The sequence below is a fragment of the Neophocaena asiaeorientalis genome, unplaced genomic scaffold (assembly GCF_003031525.2).
Source record: "Neophocaena asiaeorientalis asiaeorientalis breed wild unplaced genomic scaffold, Neophocaena_asiaeorientalis_V1.1 scaffold296, whole genome shotgun sequence".
In the NCBI taxonomy this organism is placed as follows: Eukaryota; Metazoa; Chordata; class Mammalia; order Artiodactyla; family Phocoenidae; genus Neophocaena; species Neophocaena asiaeorientalis.
In genome coordinates, this window is record NW_020175084.1 from 2,425,216 (window position 1) to 2,447,384 (window position 22,169).

The 22,169-nt window shown below is 34.6% G+C and overlaps 1 protein-coding gene across 6 annotated transcripts in view; it reads left to right on the forward strand.

The window, feature by feature from the left end:
• The window catches only part of MAPK10 (mitogen-activated protein kinase 10), a 338,212-nt gene that overhangs the window by 281,307 nt on the left and 34,736 nt on the right, over positions 1-22,169 (forward strand). For 5 of the 6 annotated variants that reach the window (XM_024764175.1, XM_024764173.1, XM_024764172.1 and 2 more), the window contains 2 exons: positions 5,037-5,219; positions 11,242-11,366. In XM_024764175.1, the coding sequence (XP_024619943.1) occupies positions 5,037-5,219; positions 11,242-11,366 (308 nt within the window). The remainder of the gene's footprint in view (positions 1-5,036; positions 5,220-11,241; positions 11,367-22,169) is intronic. The other variant, XM_024764177.1, reaches the window with a different exon arrangement.

Genomic DNA, 22,169 nt, shown 5'->3' on the forward strand with positions numbered 1-22,169 from the left:
ATATCTCCTGGTTTTTACAATGTCCTCGGAACTGAGAGTTCTTTTGAGAACAAAGTTTATTATAGAGCAATATGGAGTAATTACTGGAAAATAAATTGGCAAATAGTTTGAACTTTATATTGAATAGCTTTTATACTTCACATGAGTAGCACCCCATATAATATGATATTATATCACCCCATATACATCTATGATAGCAACATATAATTTTGATCTTTCCCTAGATGTGGATGGGTAGAACCCCTCTTTCACTGCATGGAGCCTACTTGTCATAATTTCCCATGGTCTTTTCAGGAAAGTGACATGGGGAAAAGGAACATATATTAGGATTTTTCTTTCCCTGAAATATTTCCAAGTTGACAACCCCTAAGTTTTCCATACCAAATAGGTATGGAATAATCTTTTGGTGAAATTGACCCTATTCTAATTTGTGTCATAAAACTGAAACAGGTTAGTACTTTATTCTTAAATCTGGGCTTAGTAATTCACAAGAGATTGTTCGTATTTCTCAAATAGAGTCCAGGGGCCATCTGGATTGCAATTATTATTGGTGTTTCTTAATGATATCATCTCAGGCGTATGCACTCAGAATCTTGTAGATCAGTGAGTAGAGGGGAGTGATCTGTATTTTTATAAGTTCCCTATGTTATGAATATTCAGTTTGGGAACAACAGTTTTATATCATGATGCCTAACACATGACATGCATACCTCCACTTCCTTATTGCAGACATGAATACAAGGCTAACATAAAGCCACACAGTAATACACAATGCAGTGCCAACCAGGCAGCAAGTTGGCTTGCAAGATTAAGTAGCCTCTCCTGGAACTTTTCTATACAGACAGTGCTCTTAAACAATATTATTTTTAATAATAAATTTATTAAAAATAAATTTAATAAACAATATTTATTAAAAATAAATTTAATAAACAATATTATTTTTAAAAACATAGTTAAGAATTTGGGAACAAACACTGATATTCTTTAAGTTGCAAATAGATGTCAGAAAATTTTTGCATAGAATATTGAATATAAGGCTTAGGGCAGAGTAGAAAGCAAGTCTGAATTCTTGATGGTATCAACTCTGGAAACCATATTCATCATAGCAAAAAGTAATCAATGAAGAAAAAAACATGAAAAGAAGATACAGTAATTCAAAGGGCATAGTAGTATGAGGTCATTAAACAATGCTTTATGATTCCACTTAGTAGCTTCTGAAAGTTTAAATGTGCATAGTGTAAATTATGACCCCAAATACCTAGAAAATAATAAGAAAATAATGTATGAGTAATTTCATACATTAGGTTCAAGGCAGTTTGTTACATATTTTAGAAATTTCCTCAACCAAGGAAGTTAACCTAAAATGAGGGCATTAAATGTAAATTCTTGGCTAACTGACAAGAATTAGCTGGAATAATTTTTATTAAATTTTATTTATTTTTAAATTTATTTTACTTTCGGCTGCGTTGGGTCTTCGTTGTTGTGCACGGGCCCTTCTCTGGCTGCGGTGAGCAGGGCCCACTCCCCACTGCAGTGTGTGGGCCTCCACTGAGGTGGCCTCTCCCATTGCGGAGCACGGGCGCCAGTAGTTGTGACATGCAGGCTCAGCAGCTGTGGCTGGCGAGCTCCAGAGCACAGGCTCAGCAGCTGCGGCACACGGGTCCAGTTTCTCTGTGGCATGTGGGATCTTCCCGGACCAGGGCTCAAACCCATGTCCCTTGCACTGGCAGGCAGACTCCCAACCACTGCACCACCAGGGAAGCCCTGGAATAATTTTTAATCTTAGGATTTCAGATAATCATTTTTACAATCCATACTTATTTTGCCTCATTCTTCTATTACAATACTATTTATTGAAGACATTAGTAGTGGTCAATATTTGCACATTATCTTATCATTATACTCTATAAAATCAAACTTTTTGTAATATGACTATTTTTTATGTAGTGAATTTAGAACTAGAGGATATTGTCAAGTGATTCCTATTAAATGACATTTTTCAATTTTTATTAAATACCTTTGATAATTAAGTTGTATGATAATTTCTGAACTAGTAGATCAAAATATTTTAAAATATATTAAAGTATATTAAAAACTATATTTATTGCTTTTTTGATAACTGCACAGGCTGGAATCTGTAAGGAATCACATCCTTACTCATATAATAGAAAAATGATGACTTATTAGTGTTCTAAAACAAAGAAATCCTTTTGCAAAAATAATTTTGGCCATTCTTTTAAAAAAAATTTACTATGCTAACATTAGCACATAATCATAAAAATCTAGTTAATATTTTATGTATTTTTAAAAATAAAATCATTGTGGAAATCTGATGATTAAAAAATTTCTTTGAAAAATGCGTCACCTTATTTTCTATTTAAATATTAATAAAATTAATTGTTTTATGTGGATATGTTAACCTAATAGACTAGGTAAGCAGTTTCAGAGGCATTCTTTAAGAGGAATTGCCTGTGACAAGCATACCATCAATTTTATGGCCAAATTAAAGCAATTTTTAACACATCAGTTCCAAACTTGCTCTTTTTCTTACCGGAATCCTTGGAACAAGGACTGGATTTGGAGCCAGGAGACATTACTTCCAGTCATGGCTTATATTTGGTTAATTATGATTATAAAGAAAAATAAGTGTGGTTAACTAAGGATAGTGGACGAAGTTGTTTGCAATCCTGTGAACATCTGGAAAACAAATACTTACTACTTAAATATACTAGTCATGTTTTTGTGAAGAAAGAACCTGAAATGGATTGGTTAAAATAGAGGCACACAATTTTAAAGATGACTATACCACATATTTGCAGTTAGAACATTCAATTATTTCATTGTCAGTAATAAAGATTCTCCCCTCCCTTCTTTTTTGTAAACCATTACATCAAGGACCACAATAGTGTTTCATCTAAAAAGCAATTTAAGGTAGGAAAATGTGCTGAGTGCTTCTATAGATTTTAATTATAACTTGTAATAAGAAACATTTTAATAGTCCTTGTTTAATTAATTCCAAAATATTTGAGTCTTCTTAAACTTTACTGTAAAAATAACATGTAATTGTTTTGGGAATGTTACTTTAAAAGCAATCACTTTTTAACTAAATAACTGTATACTGCTAGTTAAACGTCACTATAGTAGTGTGTTGGGAGTATTTTGCCACCTTTGTTAAAAGACTCCTTTACAGAAAATCTGACAGCTTCTTTGCCCTTATTTTTAGTTTGACATCAAATCTTCAGAATCCTAAAGAAGCTTGACCGATGATTAAATGATGGTTTGTTAGGACGTGATAACTTAACTGTATTAAAGAGTAGATCTCTTTTCATAATTTACAATGTAAGCACTGAGATTTATTTAACTGTATTAATGTTTTCTATTTAAATATATCTAAGTCATTCTAGCTTACCTATATCCATAGTACTAACATAAGTTTTTGTCTAAGAGTAACTTTTAACTCTAATCTTTTGAAATTTTTAAAGTTTATTTCTAATGATTTTCACTTTCTCAGGCACATGGTAATTTAGATTAATTTTTATTGAAATGTGTTCTTTTTAAATTATTCCTATCATTTTGTAAAGGAATATTCTTCAGTTTTTCCCACTTTTACTCCATTTCTTGATATTACACAATCATGTATTTTTTCATCCCCATACTTGAGAGGCTATGTAATAATTTAAACTTTATTCATCTAGATTATAAGGGAAATAGAAGAGAATTTGCAAATTAGCTTGATTTTATCTTTGTTCAATCACCTATCTACATTGTTTGCATTATATATTTATTTTGTCTGAATATAGTTAATTTTGTCTTCTGTCAGGACTGCCCATCTTTTTTAGTCCAACCCTATGGAATAGCTGGGGTAAAGATTTTATGAATCTCAATTAAGTAATATTATGGTAAAGTTACCTGAACTGTCACAAATTACATTAGCAGAAATGAATTAATTAACTTTACACGAAAGATAGAGTAGTAGAATAAACAACATAGGAGAGTATACTGCCTGTGGTATTGGATTTAAGAATTTCTAAGGCCTCCATCATTCATTGACACATGGCAAGGAAATCTGTTAGAAATCAACTTCTTCCAGTTGGCTCTTCAGAGTTTTCACAGGTATTTATCATTCTCAAGGCTCTGACATATCAAATATCAATGATAGATGATAAAGAAAATCTCAATCAATGGGTATGTCTGTGAGAGACCCCCCCAGTTTTGTAAAGTATTAACTTTCATAGAGAGGTAATATTTATTTTTCTTGTAGAATTCCCTATGCTTAACATACTTTTGAAACACATGCACTTGGTTGAAATCTGTTTTAAATTGAACATCCTATGTTTACCCTCATATCCCCAATATTCAGGGATACAGGACACTATTATCAGAAGTAAGTAAATAGGTATGAAACTGCAACTACTTTGATAAAGAGAATTTTTTTTTTAAGTCTTTGGTAAAGAATTAGTGAGTTACTATCAAAAATTAGAGTGACCCTATTTGTAATGCATATGAGTGGAAAACATTAACAGATAATGAAATTTCCCATTTGATAGAGAACAGAAGAAAAAAACCTTAAAAAGAATTTAAGAAAAATATAAACAAATCTTATAAAATATTTGTGTATTTGTCATTTTTAGAAAATAAATGATGTAAGTAATTTCATGATAATATTATTATATGTCTTTATATTTTTTTGTCTTCCAAATCACATGGTTATACAGAAGTTTAGCTCAAGAGGAGAAATTCTTCTTGTGTTATTTAAATATCTTTTCATCTTTACAACCCAAAGACTATTTCATGATATCCTATTTTAAGTAATGCTAATTCCCCAAAAGTGTATATGTTCCAAAAGTGAATTTAAAATTCCAAGAGGATTCACTGCCTGACAATCTGATTTTATATTTCTGTCCTTTGTTGTTTATTAAAACTCCATTTGTGTTGATGACTGCTCGGGATTCTGAGAAGCAGTTAGTCTCCCAACTAGTGAAAGGCAAGCACTAGTGGCCTACACTTGTTTTTGCCCTTAACTATTCAATTCTCAGATATTGACCAGTGGAACAAGGTAATTGAGCAACTAGGAACACCATGCCCAGAATTCATGAAGAAATTGCAACCCACAGTAAGAAACTATGTGGAGAATCGGCCCAAGTATGCAGGACTCACCTTCCCCAAGCTCTTTCCAGATTCCCTCTTCCCAGCGGACTCTGAGCACAATAAACTCAAAGGTAAGCCCTTCAGGGACAACTTCAGAACCACTATGTGGGTGATGGGCAAGCTATAGAAACATCTTTCTTTAACTTGAAATACCTCAATTTAAAGAGAGGTATTGTTAAAAGATCTCCTTTACAAAGGGGGAGAAGCCAAGGATTTTAAAATTGCCTGGATATTCAGAGAGAAGGTTAGTAATAAAGTGTGTAACAGTGATGCGGGGGAAACTATTTCATGGGGCTTATTTAGAATCTTAAAATTATTTTGCAGTGCTAACTCTAAGAGATCAATGTAATATACATTGAAATAATTGTTTCAGTTCTTTTTATTACCTGGAAAATACTTTCAACACAAGTTTTTAGTTGTCAAATCTTAGAGCTATAGATGTTTGAGTTTTCTTTGCATTTTATGGAATGCTTAACCACCATTTTTTCATTTTAGAGTGATAAATGAGATTTTTTACCTACACATTTTGTATTCAGTGTAAACATTTTCATTAATAAGTAATTTTTCTACTACTATGTCTGCAGTTATGAACTTTAGTAACAAATCTTAATTTCTTCACCAACAAAACTGGGATTATAATGCTTGGTTATAGGACTGAATAAACTTGGTAACGTATAAAGTGTAATATAAATAATATTCTAATTCTTATTTTAACTTAGGACATTTTAGAGAATGTGATTTTGAAGCAAATTTGATTTTTTCCACTGCCGGAGCTGAAATCCTACCCCTTAAAATCTGTGTGAACTTAGGCCAGTTATCTCATCTTTCTGTACCTCCTTTAACAAATGAAAGTAGAAAGTTTATACTTGGGAAGATTAGCTGACTAATTTGTCAAGCACTTAGAACAGTGCCTGGCTCACAGTAAGTGCTCAGTAACTATTAGATATAAAAATACTAATAAATATTTATTCATAATAAAATAATTATTATTTTAGGTGGATCTATACATTATCCCAGAAAAGGACACATGCTTGTGAAATTTTATACCAAATGTTCAGTGGACAATTAGCTACAGATTTAACTTTCAGACTTAATTTATAGCTAATATAGACATAAATGAGATGGAGAAACTGAAATGCAGTGCTATGACTTCCCAGGGTCTTATTATTTCCTCCAAACTTTTATCTGATGGATTTTAAATGCACAGCATTGTTTCTGTGTTTGTGACACTTTTGTTGCACAGTTGGGTTTCTTCTTTTAACTACCACTACCGGCTCTCTGAATGACAACAGACTAAATTATTACTAAATCTACTGCATTTTTTTAACATCTTTATTGGAGTATAATTGCTTTACAATGGTGTGTTAGTTTCTGCTTTATAACAAAGTGAATCAGTTATACATATACATATGTCCCCATATCTCTTCCCTCTTGCATCTCCCTCCCTCCCACCCTCCCTATCCCACCCCTCTAGGTGGTCACAGAACACCGAGCTGATCTCCCTGTGCTATGCAGCTGCTTCCCACTAGCTATCTATTTTATCACTAGCTATCTATTTTACGTTTGGTAGTGTATATATGTCCATGCCACTCTATCACTTTGTCACAGCTATCCCTTCCCCCTCCCCATATCCTCAAGTCCATTCTCTAGTAAGCCTGTGTCTTTATTCCTGTCTTACCCCTAGGTTCTTCATGACACTTTTTTAATCTTAAATTCCATATATATGTGTTAGCATATGGTATTTGTCTTTCTCTTTCTGACTTACTTCACTCTGTATGACAGACTCTAGGTCTATCCACCTCATTACAAATAGCTCAATGTCGTTTCTTTTTTATGGCTGAGTAATATTCCATTATTATGGAATATTGGAGTAATATTCCAGTATATATGTGCCACATCTTCTTTATCCATTCATCTGTTGATGGACAGTTAGGTTGCTTCCATGTCCTGGATACTGGAAATAAAGCTGCAATGAACATTTTGGTACATGACTCTTTTTGAATTACGGTTTTCTCAGGTTATATGCCCCGTAGTGGGATGCCTGGGTCGTATGGTAATTCTATTCTTAGTTTTTTAAGGACCCTCCATACTGTTCTCCATAGTGGCTGTATCAATTAACATTCCCACCAACAGGGCAAGAGTGTTCCCTTTTCTCTACACCCTCTCCAGCATTTATCGTTTCTAGATTTTTTGTTGATGGCCATTCTGACCCGTGTGAGATGATATCTCATTGTAGTTTTGATTTGCATTTCTCTAATGATTAATGATGTTGAGCATTCTTTCATGTGTTTGTTGGCTGTCTGTATATCTTCTTTGGAGAAATGTCTATTTAGGTCTTCTGCCCATTTTTGGATTGGGTTGTATGTTTTTTTGTTATTGAGCTGCATGAGCTGCTTGTAAATTTTGGAGATTAATCCTTTGTCAGTTGCTTCATTTGCAACTATTTTCTCCCATTCTGAGGGTTGTCTTTTCATCTTGTTTATGGTTTCCTTTGCTGTGCAAAAGCTTTGAAGTTTCATTAGGTCCCATTTGCTTATTTTTGTTTTTATTTCCATTTCTCTAGGAGGTGGGTCAAAAAGGATCTTGCTGTGATTTATGTCATAGAGTGTTCTGCCTATGTTTTCCTCTAAGAGTTTGATAGTTTCTGGCCTTACATTTAGGTCTTTAATCCATTTTGAGTTTATCTTTGTGTATGGTGTTAGGGAGCGTTCTAATTTCATACTTTTACATGTAGCTGTCCAGTTTTCCCAGCACCACTTATTGAAGAGGCTGTCTTTTCTCCACTGTATATTCTTGCTCCTTTATCAAAGATAAGGTGACCATATGTGCATGGGTTTATCTCTGGGCTTTCTTTCCTGTTCCATTGATATATATTTCTGTTTTTGTGGCAGTACCATACTGTCTTGATAAATCTACTGCTTTTAAGAGCAACGTCAACTATATGCAAAATGAAAAAGTGCTAATACCCCAGGTGGAGATTTTGAAGAATGTATGTCTTTATGATGCTAATTGACATGTCAGGCAAAAGTAATCCCTTCCTATTAAGTCACTTATAGTATAACAATACAGAGGCCACAAATCCTTGATTAAATTATTTGATATAATGCAAACACTTGTAGAGAAACTATTCAGTAAAATGCCATGCTTCATGATATAATTCCAACCTTCTTGAGTTTATTTTTTTGGCTTTTTAATTCAGTTTGAACCTCTACAATTATATTACTTTTGCAAATAATAAACTAGAAGATGTGATATATATATACACACACACACACACACACACACACACACACACACACACACAATGGAATACTACTCAGCCATAAAAAAGAATAAAATTTTGCCATTTGCAGCAACATGGATGGACTTGGAGAACATTATGCTAAGTGAAATAAGTCAGACAGAGAAAGGCAAATACTGTATGATATCACTTAAAAGTGGAATCTAAAAAATACAACAAACTAGTGAATATAACAAAAAAGAAGCAGACTTACCTCTATAGAGAAGAAACTAGTGGTTACCAGTGGCGGGGGTGGGGGCAGTGGAAATATAGGGGAAGGAAGTGGGAGGTACAAACTATTGGGTGTAAGATAGGCTCAAGGATGTATTGTACAACACAGGGAATATAGCCAATATTTTGTAATAACTATAAATGGAAAGTAACCTTTAAAAATTGTAAAAAAATTTTTTAATTAAAAAAACTAGTTTAAATATTTACAATTATTAAATTATTGTAATATAAAATCAGCAAATTATAAAGAATTACGCAAAGAATCGAAGGGATGAATTCATTCTACTGTTATTAAAGAGTGTAAGACATTTACTTGCAAATGAAAGATGAGGAATTAAAACCTTTTCTTCTTCCTCATTTTGTTCCCTACAAGCAGTATTGATCCTTGTTTCTTAGTAAGATGATTTGGTGTTACTGTCGTTCATGTCCCTATTGATGAGGAGACCACCCCAACCCCCCTGACCCTTTCTAAGACCAGAAACATAGGTGGATTTGATGGGAGAACCTGTGGGACTGTGTGAGTCTGGGTATAAAATCAGTTACAAATCAGAGAGATCTTTGAACCAATGACATAAACCAGTACAGCCCCATTAGATCATGACAAAGTTATTAACAATGAGAAAGATTAATTATTGAAAATTAATGTATATTTCTGTACTTTTGTTACTTTTGTGAACTTCACAGTATCAGTTTGGAATTAGCAGAAATTAAATTTCTAGAATTGAGATCCCCAGAAAAATGACTAATAAAGAAATCTTCCAGTCTAATTTAACTAGCAATTTTTTATAAATATATAATTAGTATAAATAAATATATAAAAAGTATTTTATTAAAATGTAACAACACCAGAGATTCTAATGTCATAGATTGCTACATTTTAACTGTAGTACAATCAAAATTATGAAAAAACACATAGGGGGGGACCTTGAAGATGGCGGAAGAGTAAGACGCGGAGATCGCCTTCCTCCCCACGGATACACCAGAAATACATCCACACGTGGAACAACTCCTAAGCTGATTCACTTTGTTATAAAGCAGAAACTAACACACCATTGTAAAGCAATTATACCCCAATAAAGGTGTTTTAAAAAAAAAAAAAAACACATAAAACTAGAAGAGAATACATTAATAATGAGAGTGATTGCCTGTGAGGAAGGTGGGTTTTTCTGGATTTTATGTTTTAGTGATTACCAAATTTTTTATAATTAACCCATATTTCCTTAATAATCAGAAAAAATTAATAATTAAAAGTTGATACATATTCATGGATTCAAACACATTGCCTTTTTCCTAATTTAGCAAACCAATTTAGATTTTGCTTCCTTTAATTTGAAGTTTTACCATATGTTTGGAATAAACTGCATATTTTCACCATAAAAACTTCCAAACCAGTTTGTATCTGCATTTTCTTGAAAATTTTATGTATCACAGAGATTTTTAGAATGTCCTTTAGCAATGTTATTAAATAAATACACTTAATGATTATCACCGTGTAATTTTTTTATATCCCTAGCATCTCACACTGTACTGGCACGCAGCAGACAATATGTATTTTATAAACTAAACATCTCCCACATCAATTTGGTTACTAAGTCTTGTGGATTCTTTCTCTCAAATCTGTCCCCTCCTCTCAATTCTTGAAGCTTCTGCTCCCGTTAAAGTCCTCATCATTTCTCCCATCTTCAAAAAGTCACCCTGACCTCCTTGCCTCCCTCTAGACACTGCTTTATCCTTTTTTGCAGCTCAGAAAAGTTTTAAAATGAGCAGTGTACACTCACTTTGTTTCCATTTTTAAAACTTCATTCTTTTAAATTTATTTTTAATTATGCAAGCAATACATGTACATATTTTCTTCTCCTCAGAGGTAACTATGATTTTCAGTTTGTTGATTATCCCTGCAGACCTTTCTATGCATTTATATACATAAATAGAGAGAGAGGGAAATGTTTGTTGTGTTATTGCGAAGGGACAGATTTATACAACGGCATCAGGATCTATGGTTCATCCTGCAAATTTTTTTTTCACTTAAGACCATGTCCATGTGAGTCCATATAGATCTACCTTATTCTTTTAAACTGCCAAATATAATTGATACAGTTGTACCATAGCTCATTTAGTTGCTCTATAGGTGGACATTTAGATTGTTTAAAATGTTTTAATCCTTGACCAGTGCTGCAGTGAACATCTTTTCTATATGCTTTTCATGAACATGTTAATTGTTTCTCTAGACTGTATACCTAAAAGTGGAACTGTTGGGCCATAAGGTATTCACATTTAAAAATTTAATAGATACTGCCAAAATTGCCCTCTAAAAAATATTTATCAATTTACACTGCCACCAACATGAATGAAATGACCTGGAGTTAGTGGATATTATGCCATCTCTTATTTTTGCAAATTTGATGGATAAAAAAATATTTTCATTGTTTCATTTTGCATTTCCCTAATCACTTGGTGAAGTTACCTGACATTTGGATGGAAGGTGCTAATTAATCTTTGTTTTTTAAATTTTTTTCTCCCTCCAAAAAATTTCCTTGCCAAAATCAAAACATTACTATTTTTTTTCTCATTCATCGTTTCAGCCAGCCAAGCCAGGGACTTGTTGTCAAAGATGCTAGTGATTGACCCAGCAAAGAGGATATCAGTGGACGATGCCTTACAGCATCCATACATCAATGTGTGGTATGATCCTGCCGAAGTGGAGGCGGTAAGTCTTTGGCTTATTTTATTTTCCTTCCACAAACAAATCATAGTAACTGGGTGCTCCATGGTGTGAACTGAAGGAGAATTAGAATCCAAAAGAATACTCAAAGGACCTTCATAAAATTCCTAAGTCACAAAGCTATTACCTTCCCTAGTAAAAGTTATTTTCTTCAGCCTGTGTTTTGAGTTGTGTTTCTTTTTCAGGATTTCCTATGAGAGATGGTGATTTAGTCCAACAAACCTTGGCTGTCCATCAAACACTTCCATTAGTTTTTGTTAAATTGTTAACACCACCGGTGTCTCCTCCTTTATGTTTAATTATCAGCCTCTCCTGTTGCAAACTAAGTAACAGAAAACGTAAATAAGTCTCTTTGCCTCTATTCCGATAAGTTGCCTGTCTTTAGTAAAGTGTGGTACTAACAACATTTAGATTATAAAGCTTTTACTAGGCCGTTGGTGCCTTTGTGAAGCCTTGCATAAATCAGATGAGAAAAATCGGGTATTCCAATAAGGACACTATTTCAGATTGGTTCTAAATTTCAGGTTGGTTCTTACCAGAGTCAGTTATATCTCCATATTTTCCAACCAGATATAGTTTAAGAATCTTCTCAGAAGCATAACTCTTTTCAATTTTTAAATTATTTTTCAACCATTTGCTGTCTTCTCTTCAATCACTTTCTTATCTCTCTGCCTTTCTCCTTTTCTCTGTATGGAGCCAGGGCTGCTCAGGGCACAGGGCTATTGTTTTGCCCATGTGTGTCCTGTAGGCCTCCCAATATGGATGTCCTCTTGTCCCCCTTTTTGTTTGTTTGTTTTCTTGTGAACTTCTTTATACCCCAAGTTATTCTTGGCCCGGACAATTTTTGCATTGTTTTGACTTCTTTTCCTCTGCTTCATTGTGTGCTTGCCCATGTTAGAGATGCTAAATTCAAGGGTGACATTAATTCTCATCCCTTCACCCTCCACTGGAGAAGTGAGAGCTGACAGATGGGAGTGAGGATCAGGTAGAATCATACTTTACAGACGTAATATTCAAAAAGCGACTTTTCATAGTAACCCAGCTCTTAAACATTCAAAAATTTCAGAGAAAACACTTCAGTGATAAATGACTCTTCCTGTGTGGAAACTGAGGTATAACAGTCTCTCATAATATTTTCTTAAGATCTGCTCTCTTAAGCAGTTTTACAGCAATGCTGAAATTTTAATTTGATTTAAATTAATTTTTAGTCACTTGATTTTATTGTTACAAAATAAAATCCCCCAAATTAATTATTTATGAGTTTACTTCTAATGCTCTTAAAACTAAAAATACTAATGTTCTTACAGCTAAAAACTAGAATCTCTTCCAGTCTCTCATTCTTGGGAAATACTTCAAAGAGGTTCCTGGGGTAGAATGAAATAATGAAATAAGTAAGAGAAAGTATGATGTATATGTATATGTATGTAAATATTAAGCATAAGAATTTTTTCTCTGATGATTTTTGAGGTTATGCTGATAAAAATTTTAGACAAACATAAATTATTTGAAATTATTGCTCTTCACTTATTTTGATATTTCAAATCATGTGGCCTATGTATTTTTCCATACATCTAATGTAATGTGTATAAACTGTTTTTAATGGATTGTGACCTAGAGTTTAATTGGAGTCATAAAGTCTACATTTGTAATTCACTTGTAATCATATTGCCTGTAAAACACAATTGCTTAAATCAAAACTACAATGAGATATCACCTCACACCAGTCAGAATGGCCATCATCAAAAAATCTAGAAACAATAAATACTGGAGAGGGTGTGGAGAAAAGGGAACACTCTTGCACTGCTGGTGGGAATGTAAATTGATACAGCCACTGTGGAGAACAGTAAACGAAAATCAAAAAAAAAATATTGCTTAGAATCTGTAACAATATATTAATGAGTAGTATCAATGGGTTTTTTTGTTTGTTTTTTGTGGTACACGGGCCTCTCACCACTGTGGCCTCTCCCGTTGTGGAGCACAGGCTCCGAACGCGCAGGCCCAACAGCCATGGCTCACGGGCCCAGCTGCTCCGCGGCATGTGGGATCCTCCCGGACCAGGGCACAAACCCGTGTCCCCTGCATCAGCAGGCGGACTCCCAACCACCATGCCACCAGGGAAGCCCTATCAATGGATTTTAACTTAATTTTAACCTTTTATGAAAAATTCCTTTGAAGGATAGAAAGATAAAATTTAGGGTACCTTACATGGCTAGAACCTTTTTCTCAGCCATTTCAATATTGTCAAAATAAGTTTCTTTGGAAGAAAATAGAGTCAAGTAGAGAGTGATAAAGGAAAAACTGCAAGAGAATGTGATATCTTCAGGAAAAATAAAGAATAGAGAAATACTATGTGTACTAATCTGTTAACCATACTACAAGCTATCTTATCACGTTTCCAAAAGTTCCAAAGTACCAAAATGAAAAGAGGAGAGCATATGAATGCTGTCGTAACTGTAAGACAGAAAATTATTCATGGAAAAATGAAGTTGAAAATGTCAAAATTTGAATGTCAATGTTAATATTCATCTATTTGTGTAATATTACATCAATTTTGAAGTTAGAACTGCTCAAATTATTAGCAAGTTCTTATTCAGATAATGTTCAGAGCAACAGAAGTATGTACCCTGAACACAAAGGCCACATTTCATGTCAATGCTTTTTCATAAAACAATTGGGAGGTATTCTAATTCTGTTTCAGTATTCGTCAAGGGGAGTACAATAGCATACACAAATGCAATTTATTGAGCTGTATGCAATGCTGCAGATATGGAAAGATGGGTTAGGTTAAAATTTCTGTTCTGCCACTTACTAGCTGACCTGGGTCACGTTTCTTAACCTTTCCTCACTCAGTTTTCTTAACTAAGAATAGGAAACAATCATACATAGTGCATAGTGTTCTAAGAATTTAAAGAGGTAATGTACATAAAGTACTTCATACAGTAGAAATACTTCATACAGCCAGTAGAAATCATAAATTACTATTCTCATAATCATTACTATTACTTTTATGACTTTTACATGCAAGCCTTTACTACTCTTTGATGTTAAGAAAGATAGATATATTTGGTGAAAAAAGACCAGCTGGCCAAGAAACTATAGAAATACTCTATATGTTTAAAACTCACTAAAATTTATGTAGTTTCTGCAAGGTTTTAAGATGTTCGTTCTTTTTTGTCTGATGTATACCCACCACTACCTTGCCAAGTATAAAAGAATCCAGTGCCATTAATTTAAACCAAAATAAAGACAAATTACATTGTTCACAAATCCTCATTATAATTTATCCTTAATAAACTAGGGTATAGTCAGGACTATTTGAGAGAATAAACTTGAACATATTCTCTGTGCTCTGTTGGAGGGAAATACAGAAGCAGTGAGGATCAGTTGCCTTGTTTCTTACCAGATTCTTGAGTTTAGAGACCCTGCTAGGATACAGGGTGGCCCTCACCCTGCAAACCCTGAGAGTAGGGGTATGAACACACTTTAGGAGGAGTTTTGTGACCTGCAAGCTAAGGAGGAGTTGATTAACTATGTCTCAGGGAATATAAAACAGGAACTTAAGGAGAATATGAAATGTGACCACTTTTTAAAACATAGTTTTATGTTTTTCAAAAACTCCTGAGCACTCTGTGAAAGCTCCTGAGTACAGAAGCCTTACTAAGAGCTTCTGTAGTTGTTCTGCATTGCTAGGGGTGGGAGAGGGCTATGGGGAGGGAGGGAGAGAGGAGGGGGGCGAGATGTGCTCAGTCACCAAACCAAAGATATCAAAACTCAAAGTAATCATCATAAGGAAGCCAACTGAGAACCTACAGAGTTAAAGAAGGACATATCTTTATTTCTCAATTCATGATAAGAAGGAAGGCTCCAGACCTGACACTGGAACCATTGTCTAAGGTGGGACTGGTGCTGGGGTCCTGGCTCACAGCCAGTAGTGATCAGGTCCACTGTTGGAAGGCTCTGTCTCAGAGAGGCCCAGATCCAGTCCTAAATGATCAAAACATTACTCTGGGAATCTGGACAAAGGGGCAGGTTGAACCAGTCAGGCAGCTGGTATCTGAGAATTCTGTCCTCCAGTTGGTAAGCCCCAGGTATAATATTTGAGAGTGCAGAGGAGGGGTGGCAGGCAACTTAGGACCTTCTGTATGGTGACTGAGTCAAAGTCACAGGAAGAATGCTAGAAGAGAGGCTTGGAACATGGGCCACAGCTGAGGATGAACTGGAGGGAGAGGCTGGGAATGTTCTATTAGGAATACAAGTACACATGCCATCCACATAGAGACCAAGGAGAAATGGTATGACTAACCCAGTCAGTGTGGGTGGAGTGCGATTAGGGAAGCAAGGCCAGTGCTGAGTTTATTATTTCTTACCCAATTCAAGATTAATTTGGGAATTGGGACAAGGCTGGGTGGGAATTTAATCTACCCATATAGACCTCGAGTTAAACAATCTGGTCCTTAGTTCCGCAGTGAGAGAATAACCTGGGAAACAATAACACTTACATGTATTAGTGCTGAAGTTCGATTAAAATAAGCACTTAGAAAATGTAAGCTGAGAATAGTCAGTACTGTTACACATTTACTGTCTGTTTACAACATAAGGTAATTAGTAGAGCCTTAAATGTTTTATTGTTATTAATATATACTATTTCATTGCTTTAAGGATTATGTTATTTTTTGCTGACAGTGAAATAATTTATAGGAACAAGTTAAACTATTATAAGCTCTTTTATTGCAAGTCCATCATAGATTTCATACCCTTTGAGCAGAGTTACTCTCTGACATTATTTTAGTTATCTTTTTGTCTGCCTTTGTATCTTATTGGTCATTACCAAAGTGAGCACGTGGAAGGGGTGACCAACCATCCAGGAAATATGCACTATTTTCAATTTTCTTGTGACATAGATATGTAAATTTTACTGTTGTGTATGTCTGGAAATATGTTCAAGGTAAATCTTAAATGAGAACCTAAAGATCATTGCAGAATGGTTTCATGCTGCAGTTCAGCCAATATCAACATTCAGAATATAAGCTTTATAACTGTGAACAGTGACAGGGACACAGGTTCATAAGCCATGATGAGGAGAGTAGAATAGGGCTAGGCGTGGGATCAGAAAGCATTGAGAAGAGAATCAGAAGCCTGTGGTCAAAGTAGCAAAGGTTCCAGAGCTTGGTCTGAGCAATCCTGAGTGAGGGCTGGCTCTGTGAGATGTGGACAAATTACACAGGGCAGGCAGATAAGACCAGTTCAGGAGAGACATGTAGTCTAAAGTCTGAGGTCTGGGCAGATACCACCCTAGAAGGCATTTAAAGAGGGGCAAAGCTAAGAATGTTTTCTGATTGCAATGCAAAAGTCAAGAGCAAATTCTCTTGGAACAACCCAGAGATTAGCGACAGTAGGAAGCCTAGAGAGAGAAGATGGTTTATTGGAGCTCAGGGGTGGGTAGTGATGGCCTGTCCAGTGGGAGCTGAGTAATAGACACAGAGGAGATGCAGGTGTGTCTGGCAAGAGAAATGGGGAGAAATGACCTGGCTTCTCCCCACTGCCCCCATCTTCTAGTGGTGTCTCCTTTCTCTTGGCTGAGACCAGCCCTAAACCAGCCGGTAGGTGAGCCTTGGAAATGCAGCCTGCAGGGGCCAGCCTCTGAGATACAGAGCAAATAAAGGAAAGTTGAGGACTGTATCTGTGGGGAAAGAGGCCCAAGGCAGGCACTCATCTATTCATTCTTTCCTCATTTGCAGCTCTAAAACTCCTAAGTAAAATTAAAGTAACCGATGGTTAGGCTCACTTAATCTGGAGAGGAGAAGACTGGAGGTTGGAAGAGGTAGGTGCTCAGGGGCCACACTGGGTAATAGTGAAGTAAACATTATCCCCTTAGAAAGTCCTAATATTTCATTTCCTCAAGTATCTTGTAGAAATCACAAGTACTATGCCAACCCGATAGTCTGGTCATGAGAGCATTTCTCATTGGGTTTGCAATTGAATGTGTGTAGTTCTCCTTTTGTATGTTGGTGTCACTTTTTCAGTTGTTTGTTATGCTGTTGATGATGACCTGTGGAGCCAATGCTGGACAACATGTGCATGGGGGAATGAGGGATTCAGCGATATGTTTTCCTTTAGGTTGCTTTCATTCTACTCTTCTGCTGCCAAGTAGGTAAAACACACCAAAAAAGACCTCTGTCATTCTTTCTTCTTACTCACCTCTTTGTTATTTCTTCCTTCTTTGTCTTTCCTTCTCTCCTTAGCCCTTTTTCTTTATCCAGCTCCTACAGAGCTAGTCACATATGTTTTGATTATTTATTAACAGTTTGGTATTTTTCACTCTGTAAATATTTTATTAAACCCAAACTGTGTGTCCCACACTGACCTAGGTGCTGGTGATTCAGCAGTGAATTTAAAACAAAAAACAAGGTTCCTGCTTTTACTGATCTTCTAATTCTCTTGAATATATTTATTCAGTTAATAGCCAATGGAAATTTTTATTGATTAGGAATTTTATCACTTATTATCTCTGGACATAAATTCCTCCAAATGTGGTTTATCTATCTTACTTGACAATTTAACCTGTTTAGTATATAGGATTCTGAACGTAAGAAGAATCTGTAATAATTGTCCCTCTTAACGTTAATCGGTTATAAATTGCAATGACTATTTCCTAATCCTTAACCAGATTGCATCAATAGCTTTGAATTATATTTAACAAACTATGATAATCTATCTCTAGCTATGATATTTTTAAAAACTAGTCAGCTTTGAATATAAATCATTGTCCTGACCACGTTTTAGTAACTGAAATACATAGATTATTATTGAATAATCAAAGAATCCTGAAGTTGGCATACTAAGACTTCATATGTAGTCTAAAGATTCATCTATAAGTATTGACTATCTGGGGCCTTCAAACAAAATTCAAGTGATTGAGGGTGATGGTGGGAAATTATTCTCATTTTCTACTTCTAATTCTCCTGATTATATTTTTTATAGTGAAAGCTAATATTATTTGATTATGATTATCATTTGTTAACTTGCTCTGTTACCTACTTCATTAGTTAGTTATTGTTTGTATTATCTTTATCTTCACTAACTATGGTTTAACCAATTATCTTCTACTGAATTCTCTTAAATCCATTAGTTCCTAAAACAATGTGGTAAAGAATAGGCTTATAAATATATTAAATTATAAATGTATTAAATACATTCTGCTATACTCAGAATGAATATAAATTTAAGAATGAGAAAAAATATAAGCCTTCATGAATATGAACTTGATGCATCTAATGCTCAATCAGTCCCTCAGTAGTTTTATGTTTTTGTGATAAACCACTGAATAAAAGGTATATGTGTTTGCTTCAAATATTTTATAATCTCTTTATTAAGTCAGTGAGTCTAACACCATTAAACATGAAGTATCTAGAAGAAATGATTTAAATGAGTTATAAAAGAAAACAACTCTCTGTATAGGCTATATCTCTCCCATTGAGAGGAAAGGGGATTAAAGTCTTTGTAATTGACATTTCCCTTTGGTGAGTAATATCAAAAGGTTAGGCCATGTCCTCAAGATAGCTTCTGAATAAGTAATCAATCTGAAATTCAGAAACTTCTGTTTTTGTTTCCTGATTTCCCCCAGGGGATTTAGACACATGCTTAAAGGGCTAATAGATGTTATTTTTGTTTGCCTTTAGTGAGCCTGAGAAGGAAGCCAGTTTGGAAATGAAGTTTATTATATAAAACTTAATAGAAATTCTCCAACTGTAAAAAAAAGACCTTTTAAATATTAAAAACATAACCTGCAAAGTTTTATTGGGGAAGAAAAAGTCTATCTCACCAAAATAATAAGAAAACTAGTTTCTCTTAACATTTAATGGGTAAAAAGCCTCCATTGCTTTTCATTAAAGCCAGAAAGACTGCATGGTGCTATGTCTCTGAGTATGACCTGGGATTTTACTAGGGATCATATTACTAGTTCGTACTAGTACTATAAGATGCTTCTTGATGTTAAGTACACTCACTTTTAGTAAGAAAAAAAAAAACTCCATTTACTTTTCTTTAGATCATTTCAATCATGCTTTTTTCCCTTGGATTAAAATTTGGAAAACTTATAAAGGGTTTTTTCTTTTCACATTTACAACTAGATATATCACTATATGTGATAAAGCACATAAATTGAGTTTTCCCAAAAGTCCTATATGAAGCTTGTATAAAGGAAATTGTTCTCAAAAAACATTTCTCAGATTATGTCTAGCATTTTAAGAGTATCAAAAATTATAAGTTCTCTTAAATATTTTCACAAATAGGACAAGCTATCCCATTTCAGAACAAGGAAAAGAATAATTAACAACAGTACCTCAAATATTTAATATCATGGATTTCATTTCCACAGTATGTTATAGTATTCATTAAGTGTTTTAAATTTGACAATCAGTCTAAATGTTTCCCAAGTGTTCATCACTAGCCTGGTCTATAATTGGGGTGCTGGTTACTGGTGACCTTTTGCTGTTAGGGGTTGGAAAGACTAAGAGGTTACTGAGTGATGTTTTAAGGTGAAACATTATTCTACTCTCTCCATTCTAAAATTGCCATCATTTAAATTCCTTTTTCAGACTAAGTGTTCCTCTGAATTCTTTCAAATATGATTTATTCTACTCACAGAGAGTTAATAAATTGGCTGAATCCCTCTCTCAGCTGTTCTCTCCATCTGTTCTGACACACGGACTACCTCTTTGAGTCTTATGATTTCTTATTATTGCAGCATGCATCATGCTGAGAAAAAGCTAGTACGACTCCCTGGCAGGCTTAATTTGAGAAATAGTTTAGTGCCATCTATCTGTCACAGAAGACCCTTTTAGTGCGGAGTTGAACTCTAAGTAGGTTTATTATACTCAGAATGTATATAAATTTAGAAATAAGTAGAAAGAAACATGAACTACAATGGATATGAATTTGATGCACTCCAATTATGTGTTTAATTATAGAAAGAGAAATTTGTATTTTTTGATTCTCATTTGCTTGCTTAAAGTTAAATCGATGTCTCTAATTCCTAATATCTGCCGTTTGTGGAATTCTAAATTTCCATCTGTTTGTACTGATGTATCCTTTTCAGCAGCAAAATGTGAGCAGTTTACTAACTGCCTTCTAAGGAAAAATATAACTTACATTACAGTTCATATGCCCAGTACCTCAACTGTTAAAGTGAAAATATCTTCTGAATCACATTGGGATTGTTTTGATGCCACGTTGTTGGGAGCTTGTCAAAATGTTTGTTGTAGATAGATTTAGCCACCTGCTTTTAGTGGCTCCTCTCCCTACATGACTTACAAGAAGAACAAAACTTTGCTCAAACATGAATTCATTTGTCTTTAATTTTAGCAAATTGTTCTACTGAAGAAAAACCTTGATTTCAAATCATTGGGATGTTCAGATTTCACAGAACACCTATGGTTCTCAAATGTCAAAACTGGAGTAGTTGAATAGTTCATTCTCAGGAGATACCTGTTTTGCTGACTGGTAGAGCCTATGATCAGGTTTTTCTTTTCATATATTACGTTGAGCCCTTTAGGAAGTGAATATTGTTAATCTCTTGAATAGAGCACTGAAGGAGAATTATTTTAAAAATGTGGGAAGGGAACAGAAATTGTTTTTTTTAGAACATTCCACAGCTGGTGATCTCTGAAAGCAAGAGTTATAATGTCCTGTCAGGTTCTCCCAAATCTATGATTTTTTTTTTTTTCCTAGATGACTTCTAGTTATTATGAGATCCACTCGCTTAACTCAAGGGAGCAGGTATTTGTGAGAGCGTGTTTTATTTTCTTAATATTTTCATCCTGGAAGGAAAGAGATTACTCATTGTGGCACCTGTCTAAGGTGCCACAAAGTAGTATAATCCACAAACTGTGAGAGAAAAAAAAAGAAAACAAGTAATGCTTTCCCCTGTCAGAGCTGCTCCTAAGAGATAAGCAAAGAAGTCAATATCGGAACTTGTAAGGTTTTCTGTCAATGAAAACTTACCAAATTTTATAGTAAGAGGAAGACTAAAGAGGAGGAAAGAAAGATCGGTCAGAAGAGAGAATCTCTGTTGGACAGCTTTGCCTTGAGATAAGTAGAAGTCATAAAAATGGCTAATCTCTAGGAAACATAACTTACTTGGTAATTTGCATTCCTGCCTTGTTTGTCTACCTGCAATGTTGCTAAAATAATCAAACTAGACTGTTCCCTCTCCACAATTTTTTGTCTGTCCTAAAAGAATCTCCTCTAAAGTACTGTGTATATAAGTTCAAGTGTAGCTCTAAGGCATTCCTGCCCACCCTTGTATCATTATGAGTATTTTCAATATAGAACCTTTATTGATAAAGAAACTGATACTGCTCTGCAGAGGTGGTGATATTTTCTGAAAGGCCCATATGTTATTATATATAAATACTGTAATTTAAAGGCCACCTCTGTTCTATTCCCAGCAGTAATGCTTATTTGGTGGGTAGCCCTGTTCAAGTTTCTAAATCTGCTCTGGTTTGTTACTTAAAATATTTTTCTGTCCCATCTTTACCAGATTCAATAAGGTTTAACTGTGTGATGAACTTTTAAAAAGTACATTCTCCTTTTTAAAAAATCCCGCAATACACACATGCCCATCATGCACAGTTCAACATAACAAATTCTTATTTTTTTCGTGTGCTATGTTGAGCACTGTTCCAGAGTTAAAGATGCACAAATGAGGGAAACACTTCCCTACCCTGCTGAGCTCATGATCTAGCACTAAGCTTTCTTATTCTGTCATTCATTTACCCTAGAGGTTAC